This window comes from Chamaea fasciata, unplaced genomic scaffold (genome assembly GCF_029207755.1).
Source record: "Chamaea fasciata isolate MVZ Bird 193981 ecotype frontalis unplaced genomic scaffold, bChaFas1.0.hap1 SCAF_21, whole genome shotgun sequence".
Lineage (NCBI taxonomy): Eukaryota > Metazoa > Chordata > Aves > Passeriformes > Sylviidae > Chamaea > Chamaea fasciata.
Window position 1 is genome coordinate 5857552 of NW_027094106.1, and position 23751 is coordinate 5881302.

General features: G+C 47.8%; 1 protein-coding gene across 5 annotated transcripts in view; it reads left to right on the forward strand.

Moving 5' to 3' along the window:
* Positions 1-3623: 3623 nt before the first annotated feature.
* TPST1 (tyrosylprotein sulfotransferase 1) overlaps positions 3624-23751 on the forward strand; it is a 28161-nt gene continuing 8033 nt past the window's right edge. Inside the window, exons 1-3 of one of the 5 annotated variants that reach the window (XM_066201913.1) lie at positions 3624-3791; positions 17383-18312; positions 21462-21660. In XM_066201913.1, coding sequence (XP_066058010.1) covers positions 17468-18312; positions 21462-21660 — 1044 coding nt within the window. In that variant the 5' untranslated portion in view covers positions 3624-3791; positions 17383-17467. Of the gene's footprint in view, positions 3792-10998; positions 11218-12592; positions 12731-17205; positions 18313-21461; positions 21661-23751 lie in introns of those variants that run through there. The other 4 variants (XM_066201912.1, XM_066201911.1, XM_066201914.1 and 1 more) reach the window with 4 other exon arrangements.

Below are 23751 nucleotides of genomic sequence, written 5' to 3' on the forward strand. Positions count from 1 at the left end.
TAGCATGGAAAGACACACAATTAATTTTAATATTAACATTTTTTCTTCATAGCAACCACTGATGCTGTTTGACAGGCTGCAGCCTTGGGCTGCAAGTGTTTACATTTTCATCTGCCCCTTTCCTAAAATGAAGTTATTGAGATTTGCTCTGAACATATCAAAAGCAGCTGGGAGCAGACTGTAAATATCTTCAGCCAACAAGAGCAACTCAACAGATCCCTGGAGTTGGATGTTGCACCTTGAGGATTGATTTGTTGCTGGGATGGATTGTTGCCAGCAGCTGTGTTGTTCTGGGGGTGCTGTGCAGGGTGCAGAACTCCCTCACTGGCTGTTGGAGTGAACCTTTGTGTCAGGATCAGTTCCAGATGTTAACAGCTGTTGGCCCTCTGCAAATGCATGGATGGCTTGTAAACAGTAATTCCCCTAAAAATCCAGTGCTGAACAAGGCTCTGGGCTTGTGGCATGTGCACAACATCAGGGAATGAGTTTTAAACCTGTAAATTCAGGGGAGAATTTACTCTGAGGACAGCTTTGAGTTGTGGTGTTTGATCTTCTCTGTGTCAGAACCCCCAGAGCAGAAATGATTTCTGGAGAGCAGATCCCACCTTGCTGATGTGGCACCATTTCCCAATGTCCTGAATATCACACAGAGGATCTGCCAGTCCCCCACGTTTCTTTTTATTCCCTTAATTATTCCCTTAATGAACCATTCCCTACCACAGGAGATGGATCCTCCTAATTCTTGGAACAGATGAGGTGGCACCGAGTGGCTCTGAGGGTGCAAGAAAGGTAAATCTGTGTCCTGAGGAGAAACTGAGCACTCAGCACTTTCTGAGTATCTAAGAAGTGGATATTACTCTTAATTTTCTCATTTCTTATCTCTCCCTCACTCTTTTTTCTCTGTTCTGTGTGTTTGGCTCTGCTCAGGGCTGCTCTTGTGCTGAGAGAGTGGAACAAGCTGACAGAATTCCTGATCTGATACTTCAAAACACCTGGGCTTTCTCTTCCCGTAAATCCTGATTTCTTGAGGATTCTTTGGCAGTCCCTGCTGGAGAAGTTTCATCAGAAGGAGATTTGTTTTATGGGAGGAGAAGGAGCTGCTGCTCCTACCTGGCTGTGGGCAAGGGTAATGGATCTGCTGGAAGCAGCCGTGCACTGGGAATTTTGAGGAAGATCTAGGAAATCCCTGCTGCTGAGCTGAGCAGCTTTGGGGGAGCTCAGGGCTGTGTGTGAGGCTGTGCCCAGCACTGAGTGCAGAATGGGACAAGCAAGGAGCAAAGTTCATTTGGTTCGTGTCTGTGTGGGTGTTCATTAGCTAAAGGTGGGGCAGGAAAAGCAAACCCACAGAATTTAGAGCTTTGGGGGTTTTTTTGGAAGCAGATGGATTAAGGGCTGGGATGCAGAAATCTGGGATTTGCTCCCTGTCCCCCTTCCCATCCCTGCCTGGCACCTTGGCAGGTGGGAGCCTGACTCTGGCACAGTGCAAATCCTTCATTTCTGGGATGTGGGCAAAGGGCAGGGGCCAGGCTGGCAAGGCCTGCAGCAGGATTTGGGGTTGTGCCTGTGGGTTCAGCCCTTCCTTGGGGCTGGATTTGGGGTTTGTGGGCAGCTGAGGCTGTTCCAGAAGAGGCTGCTCTGGTGTGAAGGATGAGTCCCAGGATGCTGCTGGGAGATGGTAGAGTTTCAGGGTGATCTTAACCACAGTTTTCTCTTTAAGTTTTCTTACTTTAGTTAAAATTACTCCACAGTGCCTCTCCGCTGCCTTAAATTTGGCCCAGGCCAGAACCATTCCCTCCTGCAGCCTGGCCGTGCTGGGCCCCTCCAGCTCAATCCATCCCAGCCCAGACTGGGATTATTCTTTTCAAACACACACAGTTATTTTTTGTGTTGCATTTTCTCTGATGAAACTTTTCATTGCCTCTGCCTGCCCTGGGGTGGCAGCTGTGCCAGACAGCACGTTCTGCATCCCAGAAACTGCCTGGCTGCCTTGGCACCACTTCCACTTCCCTGTGCTCCACAGGCTTCGGAAGCAGCAGCCTCAGCTGGGAGTTCAACTTGTGAAACTCTTTTTGGTTTTGGCAGAGAGGAGTCAGGAAAGGCTTTGTGCACCTCAGCCTGACCAGTATCAGGATTTTCCTTTTTTTTTTTTTTTATTGCTGCCCATAACCAGAGTGGAATTTAACCCCTGGAGATGTGCTGGAGGCTTTAAACATGGACTTAGAGAGATTTTGGCCAGGTCTAAAAGCCTCTCCCAAGTTTTTTGCTGCCTGTGAAGGAGGGAGAACCTGAGGGCTTTTATTGGCAGCTGTGGGTCAAGTGTCTGCTCTTGTACAGGGCTGAGAGGGTTCAAAAAATTGCTGGTTTTTAATTGATTTGATGTTTTCTGAGTGCCCCAGACCAGGATGGGGATGAGCAACACACGCTGAGCCCCAAAATGTTGTGGGTGAACAAAAGGCAGGTGGAGAAATGTGCAGAACAGGCACCTTGGATTCTCTTGGGGGAAAGTGGGATAGGATTCACCTTGCTGGGGCTTGGCTGAGCCCAGGCAGCTCTGGAGCCCTTCCAGCCTCACCAGCTGCAGTGTTCAGTCTCAATCCCCTGCATCATCTGCTGGGTTTTTAACACTCCTCAAATTCATCTGCATTTTCCCTTCTGTGTGGTTCCTGGATTTCCTGACACGAAGCCCTGGCTCAGGGGTGCAGCAGCCCTGAGGGAGGCAGGGAAAAGGAAAGGCTGGAAACACCCACACAAAACCTGATGGGATCCAGCTCTTCCTCCCTGCAGGTTTGCTGCTCATCCCCCATTCCAAATGGGATCCAGCTCTTCCTCCCTGCAGGTTTGTCCTTCATCACTCAGAAACTCCCCCAAAAGCTGCTGCTTCCCACTGCCCACGCTGGGGGATGGAATGCACCATTCCAGGCCAATTTAAACATTGTCCCTTTCCCTCTTCAGCATCCTGCCCCCAGGCATGGGCTCAGCAGGAATTAGCCTCTTTCCCATCCCCATGGGCTGCTCCCAGTGGGACAGGAGCCCCTGTCCTGTGTCACCACCTCAGGTGAGCTTCAGCAGTTGAATCCACAGGGAAAAGCTGCTCAAATCACTGGAAATGGCCCCAGTCCTCCTCATGCTCCCAAAAGCTGCTTGTCACCCTTGGAACCCAGCAGGTTCAGTGGGATGAGATGGGATGTGAAGGTTTTCACCCCGAAGCGTGACTGACTCTCCAAGCGCTGCTTCTTCCTCTTTGAATTTTGAGTTTTCCCCAGCCTTTTCCCCCTGCTTTCCCACTGAAATCTTCCCTCCAGTGCCAGCTGAGCTGGTTGGAGCAGGCCAGGAGCAGCAAGGAAAGCCACAATATTTTGGGAGCAGTGGTGAGGCAGGGAGAGTCGGAGGGAGCCTTTTGGATTTAGCATTTTCTACTGGGGCCTCAGCGGAGCCCAGGAGTTAATCATTCAAATATGCTTATGTGTAACTAATCTCTGCAGGACAATGAGCTGAGGAATTACTGAATGCAATTGAAATGGGGCAGAGTGGCTGCTATAAAAAGGGTGTCCCGAGCCAATGGGAGCCAGCAGGCTCCTATAAAAGTGGGTGGGGAAGGAAAAGCAGCTGGTGGGGAGAGATCCCCAAAATCCCAAAGCGTGTCCCGAGCTGCCTCTGCTTGGGCAGAGATCATCCTGAGCTGCTGGAAATCAGGCTGAGCCCTTCTCCCAGCACTTGTGGGGTCAGTGGATGTGGTGGGATCTGCCCAGAATCACCTGGTGGAGCCTAAGAAGATGAATTCCAGCAGTGCAGTGAGTTGGGATCAGATTTTGGGGAGGATTGGGATGCTGTTCCAGGAGCTGGGTGGGATCCGTGGAAGGAAAAGTAGCTGGTGGGAGGAGATCCTCAAAAATCCCAAAGAGTGTCCTGAGCTGCCTCTGCTTGGGCAGAGATCCTCCTGTGCTGCTGGAAATCAGGCTGAGCCCTTCTCCCAGCACTACTGATCCCTGTGGGGTCAGTGGATGTGGTGGGAAGGGCAGGATCTGCCTGGAATCGCCTGGTGGAGCCAAAAAGATGAAATCCAGCGGTGCTGTGAGTTGGGGTTGGATTTTGGGGAGGAGCAGGATGCCCTGCCAGGAGCTGGGTGGGATCCATGGCAGTGGAAGGCCAGGTGAGGCTGGAATTTGGGGGCTGTGAGGATGTTCAGCAGCGTTATCCCGTGGGATATCCATGGAGCAGGCTGCTGCAGTGGGAATAGGGAGGTGGGGAAGGGGTGGGAATGGATTTTAGTGGATTTAGGGATTAGATCAGATGGGCTGATCCCGATGACCATCTCAGGGCTTGTCCTGCACACTCATCCCTTGGCTCCCAGCCTTCCCACCAACAGGTTTTGGCTTTATCCCTGGTGTTGTTTGGAGCCTCACGGGATCCATGCTCCGGGTGCCATTGGTGAGCTCAGCACTGGCCAGGGCTGGCAGGAGAAGATTCCTCCTGGAGCTTTCTGCCAGCCTTCAATTCCCCCAAAGAGGTGTTAAGTGCAGCTATTTCCAGCTCCAGGGCACAGACATTTATTCCTCCCGTGATGCCACTGCCAATCCTTCCAAAAGCAGGAAATCCCAGCATCTCCAGGCATCACATTTCTCCTGCTACTCGTTTTTTTTTCTCCAGGCTTTTAGTTGAATAATATTTTATCTGTCTCTTTTTGTGACTTTTCTGCCTCGTGGCCCATTTGAAGCCACAAACAGATGATTTACACCAACGTCCCCCCCATGAAATCAGCCTTCAGCCCCCTTTTTTTCTCTTGCAAATCAGCAAATGGGTGTGAGGAGTTTTGGATGGGATCATCCCTGCCCCAGCCAGCTGCTCTCCCATCCAGAAAACGAAGAGCACAGCCTGTTTCCTGTTAAATCTTGCTGCTTGCATTGGTTTACATTGTTTGTCTGATGTTTTACAGCTTCCAAGCTGATGTTGCATTAAAGCTGGCTGGAGCTGAGGCAAGAAATCAGATACAGGCACTGGCAGGGTTCCCCAAATGCATTCATGAGGGTTGATCCCACAGTCACATTTTCTCAGTCCCTGCAGGAGCTGCGTCCTGGCTGAGGCTCCGAAAGGTGCGTTGGGGACAATTTGGGAGTTTTAATCACAGGGCAAGTGGTGGAGGGGCTGTGCCTGCCCCTCCTCCAGCCAGGTTTGCTGGCTCTGGGGTGGCTCCTGAGTTTCTCTTGACCCCTGAGCTTTGTTTGCAGTTGCTCTGGGGCAGAATTTTTATTAGATTTAGATTCAGAGTTATTTATGTGTGTGTTTATAGAATCATTGAATGATGGAGTTTAAAGGGATCCCTAAGGATCACTGAGTTCAATTCCCTGCTCTTCACCCCTACCTAAAGTTATCCGTGTGAGTAGGAGGATCCAGATGCCCCTTGAACTCTGATGAGCTCCCTTCCCTGGAGAGCCTTTTCCAGAGCATTTTCTGTGGAGATTATGGATATAAAAATGGATTTTGGGCAAAGCAGGATGAGTCTGTCGTGCCCTTGCGCAGATGAACAGGACAGGGCTGAATTGGGGTGGCAGATCCAGATCCCCCACGGTTTGGTGGTGTTGTCCTTGCTGGATGCTTCCACAAAAAAAAAAAAAAAATCCCCAAAAAACCCCCCAAAAACCCCCAAAACACTAAATCCAGCTGCTTTCCATCCATCCCAGCTTAGCCAGAGGCTGCCTGAAGGGCAAGGCAAGGATTTCTGCCTAAAGGAACCAAGTTTTTGGGATCCAAAGCTCTGATGTAAGGGCAAAAGCTTCTTGCTGCCTACAGGAGTGCAGGGAGTTTTTTATGTGGCTTTAGGAGCAGCAGCAGGTGTTGGCTGGGGGGTTCTGCCCTTTGTGGGCACCATCCCATCAGCAGCATTAATGACCTTCCCTCAGAGGTTTGATCCTGTGTCTTTGGCAGTGGGGAGTTTTATTTTATTTTTTAGATGCTGGGGTTTGTGAGCTGCTCTCACTTCCTTGTGCCATTTTCCACGTGGAGACGAGATCATTCCTTGATGATCTCTTTATTAACGAGCTGGTGGATATTTATCTCGTTAGGAGGCCTGTGTGCTAAAGCTTTACAATCTCTGGCCTTGATCTGGCCAATCGCTGGGAATTTTCATCCATTTAAACCTCATGGGACAAGAAATAAGAAATCCCTCTTCTTTTAAGGGTCAGCTGAGAGCATCACGCAAAGCCTTCAGTGGAGACTTTATAAAAACTCTAGCTTAGCCAGTCTCTGTGATACTGATTTGGGGTTTTTAGGGGAAATTTTTTCCTTCTGGAAAACCTAAAGAAGGGGAAGGAATTAGGCAATGGGTTATTCTGGGATGTCCCCGTGCCGGAGATGAGCTCTCTCCTCCCGCACACGTCCTCGTGCCACATCAGCAGCTGTCTGCAAGCCAAGGACACGGGGAGATGCCTATGGCTGGAAAAACAGCTCCTTCTGTATTTATTGGACTTCCTACCAGCTGGAAAATCCCAAAGATCTGCACCTCCAGGGGCTCCTGCAGCTGAGGGAAAAAGGCTTCCTGTGAAATAAATCCGTGCGATGGCTAAAATGCCTCTCCTGTGATGAGGGCAGCATGGGGATGCTCCTACCCCCATAATTATTTCTCCAGACACGTGGCAAAGTCAGTTGGTAGCTGTCCCATCTAGAAACCAGCAGGGATCAGGCAGAGGTGGGGAACATGGAGCTGTTTATTAGAAAATGCTGCTTTTGGGGTCAGAACAAAAATCACCTTGATCCTCTCCGAGCCACAAGCAGGTGGAGGTCAGATTGTAAAAATGAAATCCATGTTCTTGGACTTCATTTTTAAATGAAGTTTAAATCCTTCTGCAGTGGTGCTTGCAGCAGGAAAAGCCTGCTCAGTGATGGAGCAGGATGAGTCCAAACCCTGCAGGAGCCAGGGATCCCTGCCAGGGAATCCAGGGAAAAGCTGGAGGGGACGATGCTGTCACGTTTGCACGAGGGTGATGCTGATGCAGATTTGGGGGATCCCTGTGCTGGCAGCTGAGGGGTTTTGCTGGCAAACACTGGGAATGGCATTTCTGCTCCCACAGGGGTTCCCATGGCTCAGTTTGGGTGGCTTTGGACAAACCTTGCCCTGCCAAGGGCAGGCTCTGCACGGGCACTGCCATTGCTACACGAGGGCCAGAAAAATCTCAGCAGCAGGGAAAAGCAATAAAAATGAGTGTTCCTCTGGGAAAAGCTGAGCCAGACACGGACATCCTTCCAAGTGAACCAATGTCCTGGCTGTTTGTGTGGCTGATAGGTTTGCTCTGCTCCTAAATTCATCTGTGTTTGGCTCAAGGCAGGATCTGACTGCAGGAACATCTGATTCTCCTGGGATGCAGCAAAATGTCATCAGCTTCATGTCTTGTGGGGCCTGTTTCCCCTAAACTCAAAGACTTGTCAACACGGTCCTTGGATTTTCTCCTGCTCTGGGAATTTGAAGTCTTCCCTGAATGTCCAGGTTGGGGTTTTTTGGCTCAGCCTGCCCTTGCAGACACTGCTGGGGTCCATCTGTGGTGCTGGGTGCCAGCTGCCCCCATCCTGCAGCCAGCAGTGGGGGGTGTTCCCATTCCCTGTCCCTGCTTCTGGGCTTTGGGATCACCCTCAGCCCAAGGGCATCTCAGAGCTGGGATGTGGAGAGGGATCCTGCCCTGGGATCCTCTGAGGGCATCAGGGCTGTGCTGATGGAATAATTGGCAGTTTCCCTTTGGCAGGAAGGTGCCAATCCCATTGTTTTTCCCGAGGTTTTGTTCCTATCCATGAATGCCCAGATAACAGCCTTGGCTCAGCACATCCCTGACACAGCCAAGGAAGCTCTTGGGGCTGTAGGGAGAGGGAAGGGTGCCCAGCACAGGGCACACGGGGCTTGGGATTTTGGAATTTTACCCAAAAGCCAAATGAACTTCCACAGGACAAGCTGAAATCCAACCCTGCTGCTTTGTGTGTGCTTTATCCTATCCTCCAAATCCCTCCCTTCAGTTTCTTCTCTGAAGGCTCCAGACTTCTACAGCAGAGGTAACAGATATTTTTTGGAGCCACTCACCCCTCCCTGCCTTTCCAAACACCCTTTAGTGACTCCAGATATGAAAACCACAAGCACTGAACCTCCTCCAGCAGCAGCTTCTCCATGAAGGAGAGATCAGAGATCCTTCTAGTGTGAGACAGAAAATGGGGCCGTGCCATTGCTGCTGAGGTTTTCGAGGAAAAAGAGTCGCGAATGGTATTTAACAGTTCTGGCAATCCCTGCTCCGGGGCTGCTGGAATGAGCTGGACAGAGCCAGGGGGAAATTCTCTACATTCTTGGGATTGGGAGGTGGAATTAAGGTAAAATGCTCCTGGATGAGGGCCAGCCTATCTGGAGTAGCAAAGCTTTTAAATATCACACTGGACTTGAATTCAGAGATACTTTTGGAGTGGAGCTGATGGCAGGAAGAGCGTTGGATTGGGAGTGCAGGGAGGGAGGGGAAAAGAAAAGCCTCATTTTGGCCAGTGAATATGCCAGAGTGCAGCTAGCAGAGGTCAGGGCAGCAGGGCTGGGGCCTTTGCTGGCTCAGCAGCTCGGCTGATGTGGCAGCAGAGATGCTGCTCCCCAGGAGGGCCCTGCGTTGGTGCCAGGCAGCAAAACCTGTCCCTGCGGCTGGGGCTGGCACAGTGTGAGCTGCCCGAGGCTGTGCAGGGTGTGCCTGGCTCCTGCCCTGCCCTGCCCTGACATCCAGCTGGGCTCTGCCACGTGCAGGAAAAGTCCTGTCGGGGCTGTGCCTCACATCTGGAAGGGAGATGGAGAAAAAGGCGTCATTTAAGCTCCTTAATAGCACCAGAGCTCAGGGATGCTCCTTCCTCCTCCTCCCGCCGGCAATCCCAGGCACAGCTGGAGCTGAGAGCATGGCAGCAACCATAAGCCGTGACAGAGATGAGGGAAAACAGGGAAAACAGTGTAAAACGAGGAAAAACAGCCACCAGCGCCCACTGCTGCTCCTCTCAGAGCCCAGCAAAGCCCAGATTGTGACCCTGCAGCACTGTCCTGCTCCCCCTGAGCTGCACCTTTGCCCCTGGGCTCATCCTTTCTCCCTGCTGAACCCAGCCAGGGGAATCATTCCCAACATCTTGGAACAGAACAGGGACAGGCCGATGCAGATGTCCCAGCTGCCCCTTCTCGGGGTGTTTTTCTGCCCCCAGCCGTCACTTGGTGCAATATTTGTGCAATATTTGTTGGGTTATTTGATCTCTGCCTGCCGGGTGAGCATTGATTAAAGCAGAGCCCAGCGTGAGGCAGCCTCTGCATCCCGGATTTCCATCTGCTCCATCCTGCAGCGCTGTTTTTTCCCCCCTTTTCCCTCGGAGAACGGCGTTTCCCCCAGCCCGGAGGCACCGTTTGATTGGATGGCTTTAAAAGGGACAATCTGTGTGTGAGTCACAGTGAAAGCCATAAAAGAAAAACCAATAAAGCCATCTGAAAAGTGCTGTTTAATGGATCGGGGCAAAGTTACTGGAAACAGGAGACAGATTGTTTCATCTCGAAATCGTTGCTTCAAATCCGTCTGCATTTGGGAGCAAAGGACATTTATTCCTCATCAATAGCTGTCAGGGAAAAGAGATTTGAAAGGGATTTTGCCACCTTTGAAAGGAGTTGTGGGTTTCTCTGGGCTCCCAGCAGCTCTCTGAGCACATTTAAAAGCCTTTCAAGTGCTGGGTACTCTGGAAATTCAGTCCTTCCAGGGCACAGCTTTTCAGAGAATGAAAATAATTGTCCCTGTCATGGACATAGGTATCTGCTTGCATGGCAAATATTGGCTTTCTTAGCAAATAAAATGCACCTGAGCTGAGCCGCATTCACCTCTGGAGAGAAATGCTTGTCCACTCTCACTGTGCCTTTTCCCAGGCTGAATTTTGGGGTGTTGAAACCCTTTGGCTGATTTTTCCCCCTTCACTTGGCAGGCAGCACAAATGTGGGGAATGTCCTGTGGGATTGTTCCCTTTGCTGTGACGCTGCAGCAGCACTGACATCTCTGCAGGCTGTTTGTCAGCATCTGGGCTGCTGTTCGTGAAGAAGAAACGTGTTTTCAGTTGGATTTAGCTTTTGCATATCGCTGTGTTACCCTCAGCGAGTCCAACTCAAGGAGTTTTCCTGCTCTTGAGGAGCTAAACCTGGCTTTCCCCGAGGACCACTGGGAGTGAAGGGGTCGGATGGCCTCAGGCCACACTTTTAAAGAGGTGAGTTAATCTAGAGATGTGAATTTCCTTATAAAGCTGCACCTCCAGGGACAGAGTCACCCTCACTCCTTTCCTGGCCGCTTCACCCAGCCGTGGGTTAGAGTCGGGATTTTTGCCAGCAGCTGCCGCAGGCTCCGGCTCGTGCTCCAGCCTGACGCTGTTCCAGATGTTTTCCCAGTTGCACACGTGGTGGGCACATGGCTGGAGCTTCCCGTGTGCTGCAGAGCAGGTGTGTGACCCCAGGGAACACCTGAGCCGGGCTGTCAGCACCGCCTGCCTCTCAACGCCTTCCGAGCTTCTCTCCATTCACGGCACAGCTGGAGCGCTGCACTTCCACCGCTCGCCCAGTTCAGCCGAGCTGTGCGTTTGGGGTGGTTTCCCCTGTGAAAGCCAAGCCGGGGGGGCAGAACTGGGGACAGAGTTTTGTCTGTGGAATATTCAAGAATAATTTTCGGTTAACAAAGAGGGAGAGGGGGGCGTGCGAACTGTGCGGGGCTGCCGGCCGCCAACATCTGCCGGGCACATCTGGCCAGACGCTGGCGCACGTGGGGTGTCCCCGCTCCAGACGCTCGCGCGGCGCCGCCGCCCAGATGTGCGCGCCAGATGTGCGGGGAGGGGCGGGGACACCGCCGAGGCCGCGCCCCCTCCCGATGCCAATCACCGGCGGCCACCCAATGACGGCCCGCGACACATCGAGGCCCGCGACCAATCAGGGCGTGGTTGTGATTTCCATGGCAGCCGCAGCCGCGCGGCTGAGGGGAGGCGGCGGCGGGGCCGCTCCCGGTGCCGTTCCCGGTGCCGTTCCCGGTGCCGTTCCCGGTGCCGTTCCCGGTGCCGTTCCCGCTCCTCGTCCCGCTCCTCATCCCGCTCCCTGCCCACTGCCATGCTGCCCGAGCGGAGCCGCGCCGGCCGAGGGGCGGCCGTGCCGCTGCTGCGCGGCTCCAGCCCGGCGCGGGGGCGGCGGCAGCAGCAGCAGCAGCAGCAGCGCAGGTGAGGGAGGGGCCGCGCCCGCCGCGCACCTGAGGCGGCCCCGGGGCGGCTCCGTGCCCGCCGCTCCCCGTGCCCCGCCCGGCCCCGCCCGCCGCCCTGCCGTGCTCAGGGCCGGGGGAGCCGCGGCCTGAGGCGGCGGAGGAGCGGGTGGGTCCCCGGCGGGTCCCCGGCGGGCTGGGCGGCCCCGCGGTGCCGCCCAGGATGCGCCCGGGGGCGGGCGCGCTGCTCCCCGCGGCCGAGCCCAGCCGGGGAATCGGCAAAGTTTCCCCGCGGGAGGGAGAAGTTCACGGCCGGGGCTGCCGCAGCTCCGGGTGCCTTTGTTCGGGGTCGGGGAGGGCCGGGAGTGCCCGGGGATGGTGCTGGGTTTGCCGGGTTTGTGCCTTGAGCGGGTTTGGAATGGCTCGGCTGGAAGCGAGCCCAGCAATTATCTCCCTCCGCGGGCAGGGACACCTTCCCTAGAGCAGCTTGTTCCAAGCCCCATCAGTTTTATAGTTTCACAGTTTTACAGTTTTATAGCAGGAGAGTGAATCCGTCGCTTTGCTGGGAGTGGGTTTGCTGCCGCCGTTGCCGTTTGCGTTTGGTTTTTTGTGAATGTGCCGTGCAGTTTTTTATGGATTTGGGTGTTTTTGCTGCTGTTCAGGAGTTTGATTCTCTGCAGCACCTCAGTGTATAACCGAGTGCTGAAATCCCTCCGAGGAGCGCACAGAGAAGTGCACAGAACAGGAGTTCATCTGCTCTCAGCGTGACGTTTTTCCTCTCTTTTTCCCTTTTTTCTTCTTTTATGCATGACTTTAGAGAACTTGAAGCCTCTGCGTGTCGCCAGTAAAATTCCTTTTGTTGAATTGTTCTCCAGCAGGAACTGTAGGACTTAACAAATACTGTTTGTTCTTGCATAACCAGGAGCATGTTGGTAACTCTTTTTTGACCATTGTCTATGCAAATCCTGATAATTTGCTGTATATGTTATAGATGTAAGCAGAGCAGAATGGATGAAGGTATTTCCTTTCATTTGAAGCAGAACTTTTTAATTATGTGGTTTTTAAAGTGATTTTAGAGGCCTTAAATGTTGAAAAACTTGAAAGTGTTGAATTTTGAGTGCTTGGGTAACAAAATGGAAATGCAGCAGTATGAGCATATCTTGTTTTTACTCTTTATTATGTGGTTGTAATAGAAATCATGAAATGATTACATAGTTGTGTGTTGTATTCCCTGATATGGAAACTTCAGATTTCAGCAGTCTGTGCCAATGAAGGTTAATTTGGTGTTTTAAATTTTTCAGGGCTTTAGATTTAAAAACAAACAGGCAAAAAATGTAGGTTCAAGGAACGCAGATGTGTGACCAACATCTCCATGGTTCCTGCAGCATGAAGAGTTGTTCTCCCATCTGCATTCCCTGGTATTAATCTTGTCCTACTTTGTTCTGTCATTCCAGGAGCTGGCTTTCATTCCAGATGTTTGCATGCCAGGTGGTTTACTCCTTCTTTATTTGTGGGCTCCTTGTTGCTTTGTGGAGGTGAATAAAAATTGCTCCTGTTTTATCATCCCTTTTTTAAAAAAAAAAACAACTCTAGGATTAATGGGAGGAGAAATCTGGGGCAAACAGCTGCAGGGTTTGAAGTCCATGAAGGCTTAAATAGCTAAAGATGGACTTGCAACTCAAGACTTGGTGATTTTTATTTTTAGCTTTGAGATTTTTGGTTGGGATCTGCTTCCTTGTGCAGATCCTGACCCTGAATTGTGGTAACACAGATCCAGCTTGGGGAGAATCATTAAGGTGATTGTGCAGAGGGATAAAAACGCCTCCTGAATACTCCAGTTCTGTAGGGAACAATCTGCTAAATGAGGCTGTGGTGGCTTGGGTGGCTCTGGCAGTGGATATTTTGTGGATATTTCAGTGCTGTTCCCTGGTCTTGTGCTCTGCCATTATCACGTGCAGTCATCTGTGGTGAACACACAGAAACAACCACAGCCAAACAGCTCCTTGAGGGAGAACTTTTATGGGATTCCTTCCTTAGACTTTCATTGAGGGGTGCTGAAAGAGCTTAGGGTAGAAGTTCCTCTAAGGAAATACCTCTTCAGTTTCTAAATGTGTATTGTTTTGAGGGTGATTCTGGATAATTCCCAGTATCTGCTGCCTCTCCAGTATTTATTTTAAGAGAAAAAGTGCAGGGTGCAGGAAGCGGAGGGAAGAAACTGATGGAGTTGACATTTACTTTGTAAAGTCCTAACAGCATTTTCATTTCTCCTTCTCGAAGAGAGTGACAATAGATAACAGCACTTTGAGATATTTTCCCATTCAATTTAGCCACTGTAAAATGAATTTCCTTGGTAGTTTTGGGTGTAGCAGTCAGGCTGTGCATCAGAATCTTCTGTTTCTGCAGGCTGTATTTTGGACTCTGCTCCACAAAGCCCTGGGCAGGGAGGGGGTGTTGTCACAGCCCCAGAGAATCAGGGACTGAGCAGATCTCCTGAGGAGGAAAAGGAATCACAACAACCTGGTAGGAGGACATGAGGGAAAAGACAGTTTTCCAATGGTATGAACTCTTCCCCTGCTTCTTCTTGCTCCTCTGTTTTGGCACAAAATGCTCTTTTTTTTGGCTTTTTGTTTTGAGGATGTCTGTGGAGCCTCATGCCCTGTTGACACAGAGCTGACTGTGACCTTTCCTCCCAGCAAAGTTCTCCACAAGAGCTGAGCTCAAACTCTGGCCCTTTACGTTTTTCAGAGCTTCAGATTTAAACCAACCCATCAGAAAAGCCTCACTTCAAGGGAATGCAAATGTGTGAAAACACATTTCCTGTAGTTCCTGCAGTGGGAACTGTAAGGGGAAGTTGTTCATTGCACTTGGAACAAATCAGGAACAAAACAAATCCCATAAAATCTAATTTCTGCCCTTCCTAGAAGGAGATTCTGGTGTGATGGTCAGAATCTGAGCCAGGAGTTCAGGCCATGGAAGCAGAGGACAAGTTAATCACTGGAAAATGCTTTATGTCTATTTGGGGTTGTGTTTTATTTTGGGATGGATGATGGCACAGTCAGTGCCCTCTCAGTTTAGCCCTGGAAAAGCTCTGGTAGAACAGGAGAAGGGAGGAGCTCCCTTTGCAGCCTCCAGAGAAAGTCTGAGCTCTTGTCACTGCCTGGGAATGGAGCATCTTTTTATTCCTCTCGCAGGGAGTGGCTGAAACACCAACAAACCCCAAACTGCTCGAGCATGAAACACAAATGGATGAGTTGCCTCTTGACTAAGCTAAAAATTTTCAACATTTTTTTGGATGAACTTGAGGAAGAAGGTCTTGACCTGCTGCGTGGAAGGGGAGGGCAGGAGGATGAAGTGTGTGCAGAAGGAAACAAAGCAGGGCAGTCAGCTTTGCTGTGCTCACATCATCTGAGGCTGACTCATAGGCCTGACTTTTCTGGGCAGAAAATTCACTTACAGAAAATTCTGCCTGGCTGCACTGTCTTGTGATGAAACTTGTAGATCCTAATTCTTTTTTGGTTTTTTTTTTTGAGTACCACATAAATTTTTATGGGAATTCTTTTTTTTTTTTTTTTTTTTTCCTGGCATTTGAAACTTGCTGCCAAGGGCCTCTCTACCATTGTAATCCTCTATAACTTCCTCAGCTTGTGTTTTGTGTGAGGGGACTGTGTTTGTTTGGGTGATTGTGGGGTTTGTTTTGGGATATTTTCAATAAAAGCTGCCTGTGTTTGTAAGGTGAGTGGCACTTTGCTCTTCTCAGGTTAAAAATCCCACAACATTTCAAAGCTCAGCTTAAACGCTGCCCAGGGCTCGCTGATTGCCCTGCTGTGATTTTGTAACGCTGTGTCAATTTAATTCCTGTTAACAACAGAGCAATAATAACTTTTATAATCCTTCAGGCTGACAGATGTGCTGCAGAGCACTTACGGGGAGGAGGGGAAGGTGGGGTTCGTTTGCAGAAGGGCAGCAATTTCCATGTGTCATCCTTATCCCAAAGAACTCTCCTTGGAACTTCAGGCACAGAAGGGAGTTTGCTGGCTTGGAGAAGAAATTAATTTGTGGAGAGGAGCTGTTTGTGACACAAAGCCTTGGTCTTTATGGCAGTGCATGTTCCAGGTATTGCTCCAGGTTAAAAAACAGGACAGAAGGTTGTAGGATAATTAAATCCTGATTCTTTATGGTCTTGCAGCCTTGGGCAGCTTTGAGCTTCCCAAAACGAGTTACTGCATCAAATGAAAGTGTTTGTGGGGGTTTTGTCACGTGGGTGGGATTTTGGTGGTGTAGGTGAGTCAATACTCACAGAGATTTAGGAAACCTCCTCACAGTCTGCAGCATGAATTGGAATTCACAGCTGGAATTGTGCCCAGAGGGAGTCATCACTTGCTTTACCCAACCTGTGAATTAAAGATTTCAGCCTTCAATCACCAGCTTTCCTCCAACACTGAGAGTTCTTCAGCTTTGTTGTTAAAAGTTTATTTTGCTTGAACTGATATTCTAATATAAATCTTAAATTAAATCTCGATATGCTTTTCTCCAGTGGTCACCTACCTAACTTTTACATTTGGGGAATGTTGGTGTATCTTCAAGGAGTAGGTTTTAGTTTGGAAGATGAAGGTTTTTGTGGAGGATTTTTTTTTTCTCTTCCGGAGGAAACTGGTTTTGTAGAATTTACTCAAACTGAGTAATGGTAGGAATCGTAGGAAGTGTAAATATTTGTAGGGCTTGTGTGTTCTGTGCTGAAATGCTGTTTCACTTGTGTTAACTCTTCTCTCCAGTGGCTACTGTATCTAAAGAATTTAAAAAGATTCTGTATTATCTGTTACTTTTAAGCAGAACAATTTCCCCTTCCCTCATCTCAAGTTATGTCTGCATGCTGGATCTTTCAGAAGAGAAACTTCGACTTTTGGTGCTATGGAAGTATGAACTGCATGATTTATTTTGTTTTTGAGCTCGGTTCAGATGACCTCCACTTCAATTTCTGGGAATTTGAGGGGGGTGGGTTTAATGTTCAGACATTTAAGGTCCAGTTAAAGCAAGGAGAGGTGTGTGAGTAGAGTGAAACTTGTCACAGAGGATGAATTGTTCCCGTGAGTGGTGTTCTGGCCAGAGAGTGCTGGCCACTTCACAGGAAAAGAAGGGAATTAATCTTGGAGTTATATTTGAGTTTAATTTTGGTAACAGAGACTCAAAGCTGAATTTGAGTGGAGTATTGTGACAGCTGTTGATTGGAATAAGCTTTGTTAATGTGAAGGGCAAAACCTTCTCTTGGATCCCCTGCCAGGCAAAGCCACTGCTGGGACAGATTCCTGCGGGAGGAATTCCCTTCAGTGGGAATTCTGTCCCCTGCCTGCCTGCACATTCCCAGAAAACAGGTAAAATCAGGAATGTCTGAGTTACCAAGTGGATTTTAGGAGGAAAAGGTTAAGTGGATAATGCTTTGCAGAGAAGCAGCGGGCAGGCAGAAGGATGTTCTCCACTCAGGGCTGTGTCCTGCAGTGCTGACACAGATGGAAAAGCCTGCAGGACGCCAATCACTGAAAATGTTGGCGGCACCTCCGTGCCTGGAGCTCCTCCCAATTAAAAGCATCTGTGATTCCCAGTGCTCAGTGAACTATTCCAGCTCTTCCTTAAAAATTCCAGTAGAGTACTGATTGCCTTGGAGGTTTGGGAAGAAGAGTCAGTTTTGAGCCCACCTGATCTGAAAACCCAGAGCAGGTGAACTACAGAACACAGGTAAATGGTTGTCTCCACATTAACTGTTAAAATTAGGAAAAATAAAGGTACAGGTGGGGTCATCCAGCAGCAGAATAAAGATTTATGTAAGCCAGTGTTTGATACAATCCTCTGATATTCACTATAAAACATGGCATGTTCTTAGTCCTTCCTGGAAATGGAATTCAACAGACAGATTGTGAAATTATTTTCTATCTAAAAGTTTTGTTCAGACTCTTCTGCACGTCTAGAAATCATCTGATTTTCTTTTTCCTTCTCATCTGTAGAAGTGAAAATTACTTTCGAATAATGCAATTTTATGAAGCTGAACTGAAAAAGAAATAATGAGAAACCTTGATTTTATTGTGGGTGTTTTGGGGTTTCAGACTTAATCTTGTCTCATCTCTTGGAATTTGTGTTGGTTTATTGTAAAGAAATTCTTATTTATTTATTTTTTAATTTTTTCTCTGCTTGCCAGACCTTAATTTCTTTGGGATTAGGATTCCCATGGCACGTGAACTAGAGGATACTTTGGAGTAGGAGCTGTCTCTGTGCTGCCCAAGATGGTGGGGAAGCTGAAGCAGAACCTGCTGCTGGCATGCCTGGTGATCAGCTCGGCCACCGTGTTCTACCTGGGCCAGCACGCCATGGAGTGCCACCACCGCATGGAGCAGCACGGGCAGCCCCCGCGAGGGGACAGCTCCAGGGCCACCCTGAGGACAGTCCCCAGTGCCAGCACCAACAGGAGCCTGCCCTACAGCAAGGACATGCCCCTGATCTTCATCGGGGGCGTGCCCCGCAGCGGCACCACGCTGATGCGCGCCATGCTGGACGCGCACCCCGAGATCCGCTGCGGGGAGGAGACCAGGGTGATCCCCAGGATCCTGGCCGTGAAGCAGATGTGGGCCAGGTCCAGCAAGGAGAAAATCCGCCTGGACGAGGCCGGGGTCACGGACGAGGTGCTGGATTCGGCCATGCAGGCCTTTCTCCTGGAGATCATTGTCAAACACGGCGAGCCCGCCCCTTACCTGTGTAACAAGGATCCCTTCGCTTTGAAATCCTTGACTTACCTGGCCAGGATCTTCCCCAACGCCAAATTCCTGCTGATGGTGAGGGATGGCCGTGCCTCTGTGCACTCCATGATCTCCAGGAAGGTCACCATAGCTGGCTTTGACCTCAACAGCTACAGGGACTGCCTGACCAAGTGGAACAGGGCTATAGAAACCATGTACAACCAGTGCATGGAGGTGGGCTTTGAGAGGTGCATGCTGGTGCACTATGAACAGCTGGTGCTGCACCCTGAGAGGTGGATGAGGACTCTGCTCAAGTTCCTGCACATCCCGTGGAACCAGGCAGTGCTGCACCACGAGGAGATGATTGGAAAAGCAGGGGGGGTTTCTCTGTCCAAGTGAGTATGAGCTTTCACCTTGTGCTGTTGTAAAACAGTACATTCTGTGTATAAAAAATCACAGCTTGGTTTTTGTTTCCCCCTTGGGCAGCTGATTTTTGATGCATCTTGAAAAGAAGTCATTGCTAATTAACAGTTTTCTCAAATTGGCTATGTATGTGATGTGAACAAACTTCTAATCTTCAAGGCTAACTGGAATTTGAGTATCTGATATCAGCTTTGCCTTTCTCTGTGCCCCAAAATAAACCTGAGCTGTTTTATCTAGACTGGTGTCACCCATCCTGGCCAGATCACCCATTTGATTTCAGCAACAATATTGTTGTCAATGCAAGAATGGCCTTGGGAGCTGAGCGTGCCAAGAACATCCTCTTTCAGGAAACTGGAGAAACTGCTCCAAGAGAATAGAAAGCAGAGTTGGCAGCTTTTCTCCTGGCATGTGCTCCTAAAAGGACAAGCATTTTGATGAAAATTAACCTTGTTGTAAGCAAATCTTTCATTATTCTGCAGGGCCATCTGTGCACCTGATTCAGCTGCTTTCAGAATCCAAAATTCAGCTCTGCTTAGGAAAACTAGATGGGTGTTGTTAAAAGAAAATCTGATTTATTCTCTGGTTAAACTACTCTGGTTTCTTTGCCACTGTTCACAGCTGAACAACTGAAATGCAGAAGCTGTTTCATCTTTACACTTAGAGAAAAATGTCAGGTTTTGACACTCCTCCTATCTTTGAATCCATCAGATTAATTTGTAAAATACTGAATAAGAAGCCCTATTCCAGCGGCAAGGCCTGCCCAGTTCAATTACTCCTGGATTTGGAATACTCAGCACTGGCCAAGTGCTTCTGGCTGAGAGGCACCTTGCACAGCAAGCAAGTTTAAATTTATTTAAACTCCAGTTTTGAGAAATAAAAATGGGAGATTTCCTTTATTTAATGCCTAGAAACACGGATTTCCTAATGTCTTGTAAGGGCATTTGATTTCAAGCAAATATAAAATTATTATCAGTGATTACAAAGAGAACTTAAAAACTCAGGTCCCAGTTTAGATATTTCCACTGTGGAGGTTTCACATCACCACTGCCACTGAAGAAACAGCCTCCACTGTGTTCCCAGGGTTATCGGCAAGGGATCTCCTCCCTTGTTTTGGCAATGTTGTTTGCCAGCAGATTGGAAATGTTAACCTGAAATGTTAACCTGAAGCAGGGCACTGTGAGGCCTCCCTGGAAGCTGATTTACATGGGAACTTTTCCCTAATTCCTGGGGGTTGTTGCTGCTTCAGCAGCACCTGAGTGGGGATAACTCATTTTTTTTTACTGAGATAAATGGGTGGTTGCCAAGCTTTAAGTGGCTTGTAAAACACAACTGTGTATAATGGCATTTCTAGTCAAATATGAGTGCCTTACAGCTTCTAGATTAATGTTTTTAAATATTAATGGACCTTTATACTGTAAAATTCATTACCCTTACCGAATTCTTATTAATATTTCTTATTAAATCTGGTGGAATGGGGTGTGAGGAGTAGAGGATATTTATTTCTAAAAATTAAGAAAATGGATTGTTCAAAGTCAGATGTGGCCTCGTGTTTATTTTTTTTAGTAAAACCTTCACATTTAAGTGTGGATGTGTTCTTGTGACCCTCAAGTCAGTGTGGTCCTGGAGTTCTTTATGTTTTATGATCTCTCAGGAGATGATCTGGGGAAGCAATTTCTGATTTCAGGAGGCTCTGGCAGTGGTGGGAAAGGACTGAGTAATGGGTATTCTGTCTGGGCTGGGTTTATCTAATCAAATACCCTTGCAGCAGGTGCTGACATTTGGTTTTCAGTTGCAGGATTTGATAATGATTTCAGTGACTCAGGCTGCAGAAAACCCAGTGAAAATCAAAACATTAGATGTTGTGTGTTTATGGGATTCCAGCTGAAATTGAGCTTGAGATTTCCTGGTTTAATGCCCTTGTTCCAGTTCAGACGTGCTGGCTTTGGCATTCCCAGCTGTGAGATTGTGTAAAAAAACTTCTGGAAACAAGCAGAGCCCTCTGCTTTAATCATCTTTCACTCACCTGAAAGACCTCCAGGTCCTGCAGACAGGCTCAGCATCCACTTCACATTGTCCAGCCTGAGATCCTGGAGGTGTTTTAACTCTTGGAGGTATTTTTTGAAAAGAAATCTGACAAGTTTTTTGTCATCTTGAGATATTTATAAACATTCTGAGAGAGGGATCACAGCGTCACTGAAACAGTATCACTTTATAACAATGTTATTACTTGCTAATAAATGTTTAGAATTCGTTTCTCACCCCTTACTTAGATTTTTTTTTTCCAGGAACACTGCAGGGGCTGTAGGGATGTGCAGGATTTGTAGGAGTGTGAATTTTCTGTGGTTTGAAGTCCCTGCCAACGTGGCTGTTGAAGAAATGCATTATGGACTCCATGCTCTAACCAGGATTGTTAATTGAGCTCTGGCATTTGCCTAAGTGAAAGCAGCTGTGCTGACCACTGATGTAAAGAAATGTCAACCCCTCTAGAGCAATTTTTATTAGGTTTATTATGGAAATAGCTGTCCAGGCAGAATTACTTCAGAATTTACTATATTTAGCACACAGCTCTCGTTTGAGTCTGGGACAGATGCAGAATTATTTGGGGTTAGTCCTGTGTGCTTCCAGCTGCTCCCAAAGCTGAAGCTCTTCCTAGAGCTGGAAATGCTGCCATATAATCAATTTCCTAAAAATTGGTGTTTCCTTGTTTTTCTGTTTGGATTTTTATATTTTTCTTTCTTCCTGTCCCCACTCTGTCTTCCCTCACAGTCCTCATAAATTCCTTATCTGAGGAATCTTTTCCACAAATGGTTTTATTTTCCTTCCCACAATTTTTTTTTCCTTCCCACCTTAACTGAAAGGACAGAGAAGGATTAAATCAGACCAAATATGGAGCAGTGAGTTTTTTATCAGTGCTTGGGAGCAGTTAAATGTACTCCCTGCTATCAATCACCAGGAAATGCTTCATGCTGAGGGTATTGTTAACAAAGACTAAAATGACAGAGGGACAAAACACATATTTAAAATTTGACATGAGGATGAGGAGCAAGCTAAAAGGTCTTAATGCCATTGAAGAATAATTGCTTGGAATGGAAAATATAATTTTTTTTTCCTCCTTCCCCAGGGTTGAAAGATCCACAGACCAAGTGATCAAGCCAGTGAACGTGGAAGCCCTGTCCAAGTGGGTTGGGAAGATCCCAGCTGATGTCCTGCAGGACATGCCAGTGATTGCCCCCATGCTGGCCAAGCTGGGCTATGACCCCTATGCCAACCCCCCCAATTATGGGAAGCCAGACCAGAAGGTGGTGGAAAACACCAGGAGGGTAAGGCTTTTGTGTGTTCAGTGACTGACTGCATGGCTGTGGGCTCTAGAGCAGGAGTCTTCTGTCAGATTTGAAGGCTCTTCCTGATCCTTTTTGCTACTTCACACTGTGTTTTCTTTGGGGGAAAATGAAAGAACTCTTCGGGGCCTCGAGCTGTGCTCCTTGGTGTGTGGAGCTGAACCTCTTGAGAGCTGCCCAGGAAGTTAACAGTGGAAAAAGCTTTCTTGTCTGGATTTCAGACTTGATGGACGAGCTCAACTTTTTCTAGATGAGGCTTGGCAGAAGCTCTGTCACAAAATCACACCCCAAACATTGGTTAGGGTTTGAAAAACGACCCATAGAAAACAGCCTACGATCATCAAACTGTCTGATTTTCCAGTTCTTTGGAGAGCAACCCAAAGATGAAGAAAGGTCTGGTGCTAATTAACCTAAACTTAAGGATTTGAATCTGAATTTCATGTTGTTGCAATTTGAGTAGTTGGGCTGTAGAGCTGTTTATCCCTGGGGGTATCCCTTGAAAAACTCATTACCATTGTTGGAAATAGAATTAATAACTCTGCTTCTGTTCTTTTGGGCATGTATAGTTTATTAAAAGAAGGTGACTTTTCCTGCTGCAGCAGAGTAATCAGGGGGAAAAAATTGAATTAAACAATTTAAAAGGACTGTCTTCCACCAGCCTTCTGGTTTTGAAAAAAACTGCTTGGAATACTGATGGGATAGATAGGAATGAAACAGGAATTGGGGTTTGTGAAGTTTCTAAACACTTTTGCATTATTGCTTTTTAGAAAAAAATGTCATTAAGTATTGAAGGCTGTCAGGTTGATTGTTTTAATTCATAGCTGATAGCTCAACATGGAAGAAGTAACCCACCCTTTTTGGTTACAATTTTTAAGTTCTCTGTTTTAAAAGGCTCACAAGCAAATTCACTTTTCTGCACTCAGTTAAAATCAATGTCCAACACTAGAAATTGCAGACTGTATTGGTTGTGTCTCGCTGGTAGAACTGACAGAAGTTTTTACAGCCTGCTGACCTCTCTGGGGCCTCCACCTGTGTGGGGCAAGCTCAGGCCAAGCTGTGAAATTGTCTGGATTTCTGTCTCTTCTTGAAATGGATTTGATTTCAAAATACAAGAAAGGAATTCAGGTAATAAACAAAGCCAGGATTTTCTCTCTAAAGAAATGAAAACCTAATTCAAAGGCTGACTGAGGCTTTTTCCAAGTTTGTTTTGAAGGATAATTTGTTTGCTGATGCTAAGAGCAGCTGTTACAAACTGAAGCTGATCTAAATATTGCAGACATATGGAACACTCATTAATATTTTGGCTGCTACTTTAATTTAATAGCTTTACTTACAGCCCCAGACAGCATTTTCATTTTGTTGTTTATTGTAGTACCCAGTATATATTTTTCTAGTCACTCGTTCTTTGCCAAAATTCCATTTGCATGTCTGGTGTGTGCAGATAAAAATGAGGGAGTTCTGAATGAATGCTAAAAGCAAGAGAGTACAACATGGTTCATCTTCAAAACTTAGAATATTTCTTTTAAAATAGAGCAACATGAAGATTTCAAACTGTTTCAGACTCTGGTGTGTGAGTTTGGCCCATCAGGGACAGCTCTTGTGGGGTTTCCCTTCTCCTGCAGGAACCTGTGCTGATTTGTTCCTTGCTGCTTCAGCCTGGAGAAAAAAGCATTTATTTAAAGGGATAAAATAAATAAATCTGGGATTTTCCAGCCTTTTGGAGCTGGCACTTGGCAAGTTAACTGTGTACTCTGAGCTGGTGAATTAGAAAATCACTGTAGCACTACTTTTGCTCTTCAATTTCTTCGCCTGGGATAGCCTTTCACAGAGTTTTGTACTGGATATCTGGAATATGGAATGTGGATGAAGCTGGCCAAAGAAAATGTGTCCAGAATTGCTTTTCAGTGCATAATAAGAATATCTGGATCTTGTTTGTAGCCATTTATTGGCTCATTTTGTGTTTGGAATCAGCTCTCTTACAGTTATATTTATATTTGTGGTCTCCAAGACTTTCAAGTGAACACAGAACTTGAATTGTACTCATTGGAAACAGATAAAGTTTAGACTTCTAAA